Source organism: Echinops telfairi, unplaced genomic scaffold (genome assembly GCF_000313985.2).
Source record: "Echinops telfairi isolate 266 unplaced genomic scaffold, ASM31398v2 ScPeMD7_23;HRSCAF=83, whole genome shotgun sequence".
Taxonomy (NCBI): domain Eukaryota; kingdom Metazoa; phylum Chordata; class Mammalia; order Afrosoricida; family Tenrecidae; genus Echinops; species Echinops telfairi.
The window spans coordinates 23,496,331-23,498,549 of NW_022103920.1; the positions used below are offsets into that span (position 1 = coordinate 23,496,331).

Consider the following 2,219-nt stretch of genomic DNA (forward strand, 5'->3'; position numbering starts at 1 on the left):
TTAGTCAGAATAATGTCTGTCTGTCTACAGAAGCCACCATGTCACTACTGCTCATTTATGAAATTGAGTCCAATTTGATCAGAGTCCATTTTGCCAACGCAGCCTGTTCTCAACCTTGCTGTTCAGCTCTATCACAGAAGGCCAGAAAGTCGGTCACAGTTCATGTAGGACTTTTCCTGTCCTCTAACATTTCTGCTTTTGGTCTCCAGTGGTAAACATATTTGCATCAGGCCAACATCAGAGATTTATGACGTGGTAAGCCAAGCCTGGGACTCTGACAAGCTATGAGGAAACTGAGCCTCCAAGAGTTATGACATTTTCCCAGACTCAAAGCCAATATACCCCTGGGATTCCAATACATGCTGTATGATGTCAATAGGGTTACAATACTGATATGCAGATAGAAAATTCACTGGAGATCATTTCCCGCTTGGCGTGTTTTGATTAATTCAACTGTTAGCGAGTGAGGCTCTAGCAAAGGGAGAAGAGGTGTGATGGAAGGACAGTAGCAGGAATCTTCAACACAAAAGCCTGGAGACACCTCTTTCCAACAAAACAAAACAGAACCCCTCAGATTCCCTGCCATCGAGTGGAGGCCCACTCATAGTGACCCTAGGAGACAGGGTAGAACTGCCCCTCTGAGTTTCGGAGATTGTTACTCTTTGTGGGGGTAGAAAGCCCCATCTTTCTAGCTAGGATCAACTGGTGGTTTCGAACTGCTGACCTTGTGGGGAGCAGCCCAGTCCCTAACCACTGTGCCAGCAGGGCTCCTAAAGGTAGGTGAAAAGCAGAATAAAGCACATTTCCTAGTCAATAGAAAAGACCAGCGATATTGTAGATAAGGAAACAGCTGGGGGAAGAAAGATAAGATGTTCACACAACCTCCAAAATGACCGAATAGACTCTGGAGTTTTAGGTCTGAGACAAAAGCACAGCATGGGCTCTGGGGTACCTGAAAAGAGGAGGGACACTAGCGAGGACCAGGCCTTAGCAGAGGACTCAGTAGCCTGTGGCAGGAAGGTCCCCATTGTGCTGCTTTGTTTCCCAGGTCTTTTAGACTAGCTAAGGACCCTTTGGATTTCTTTTCTAAAGTATCTCTCTTGAATCAGCACACTCTTGCTCTTCAAACCTTTTCTTTGACTGTGGTCTGAATGTTGTCCCTCCCTGAAATCTTTCTTGGGAGTAGGAGAGAACTGAGACATGGAGAGTCTTGAAACTCTGAGCCTCCTCCCAGGAATACAACCAAGTCTCATGTAGCTAAGGGGAAAGAATGTGCTGCATTCTACAATGTCTTCTTATACATATATGGCACATAGATGACAGATAGATCGATCAATCAATCGATAGATAGACAGACAGATACAAAGGCAATGACAGTTTTCTGCTGACTCTCAGGATAGGTTTACCTGTATAGGACCAGCCGATCTCTTCAACAAGTTTTCTCTGTTGCCTGTAGTATCCGTAAGCCCAATCTGTAACCAAGAAAAATCAGTGGGTCACTGTACAGGAATATATTCCCCCAAATTAAAAAGTATCTCTAAGAACCCCAAATCATTTATACCACACGTGGACCTTGGTAACTCCTTTCCACAGCATCTTCCAGTTCCACTCCAACCACGAGTTACTGACTCTGGTAGTTAGTGTGCATGTCAGAGGCTACATACAAGGCACCTGGAAATTCAGGCAGGAACACAGCAAATGCTCTGGATAAAGCAGGAGCGAGTACAGGATTATCCTTAGAGCAGGGCCAGAAAGGCCAGTAGATCCATTTTCCTGACTTCAATCATTGGCAAATCCTGGTGATTAGAGATACTTTGCCTTTAAACCCAAGTTTAATTTGTAAATGCCTCCAGGAGACCCAAGAGATTAGAATGCTTTCAAAATCGGATTCCTTTATAATGCAAACGGAAGTTAGCTGCCTTGAGGAAATGGGGATTTCAGTGTTGCTGGAAGAGAGATTACCTGAAACAATGTCTCACTCTCACGCTCAGGGTCAGGGCCATGGAGTTGATTTCAATTTAGGGAGCCTACTGGACAGGGCAGAACCACCCTGGCCTTTCTGAGACTGTAAGTCTTTATGGCGGTAGAAAGCCTCTTCGCTCTTGCTGACCTTTCCATCAAGGGCCCAGTGCTTAGCCTCCTACACAACCAGGGCTCCTTCTGACAATGTAGGGAAATTTATAACCTATGTCCTTGGAGCAGGCGCCCCGATGGCACAG

At 45.5% G+C, this 2,219-nt stretch overlaps 1 protein-coding gene across 6 annotated transcripts in view; it reads right to left on the reverse strand.

Annotated features, from left to right (window-relative positions):
• PTPRZ1 (protein tyrosine phosphatase receptor type Z1) overlaps positions 1-2,219 on the reverse strand; it is a 207,364-nt gene that overhangs the window by 128,222 nt on the left and 76,923 nt on the right. For all 6 annotated transcript variants that reach the window (XM_045288711.1, XM_045288710.1, XM_045288709.1 and 3 more), the window contains exon 2: positions 1,407-1,472. In XM_045288711.1, the coding sequence (XP_045144646.1) occupies positions 1,407-1,472 (66 nt within the window). The remainder of the gene's footprint in view (positions 1-1,406; positions 1,473-2,219) is intronic.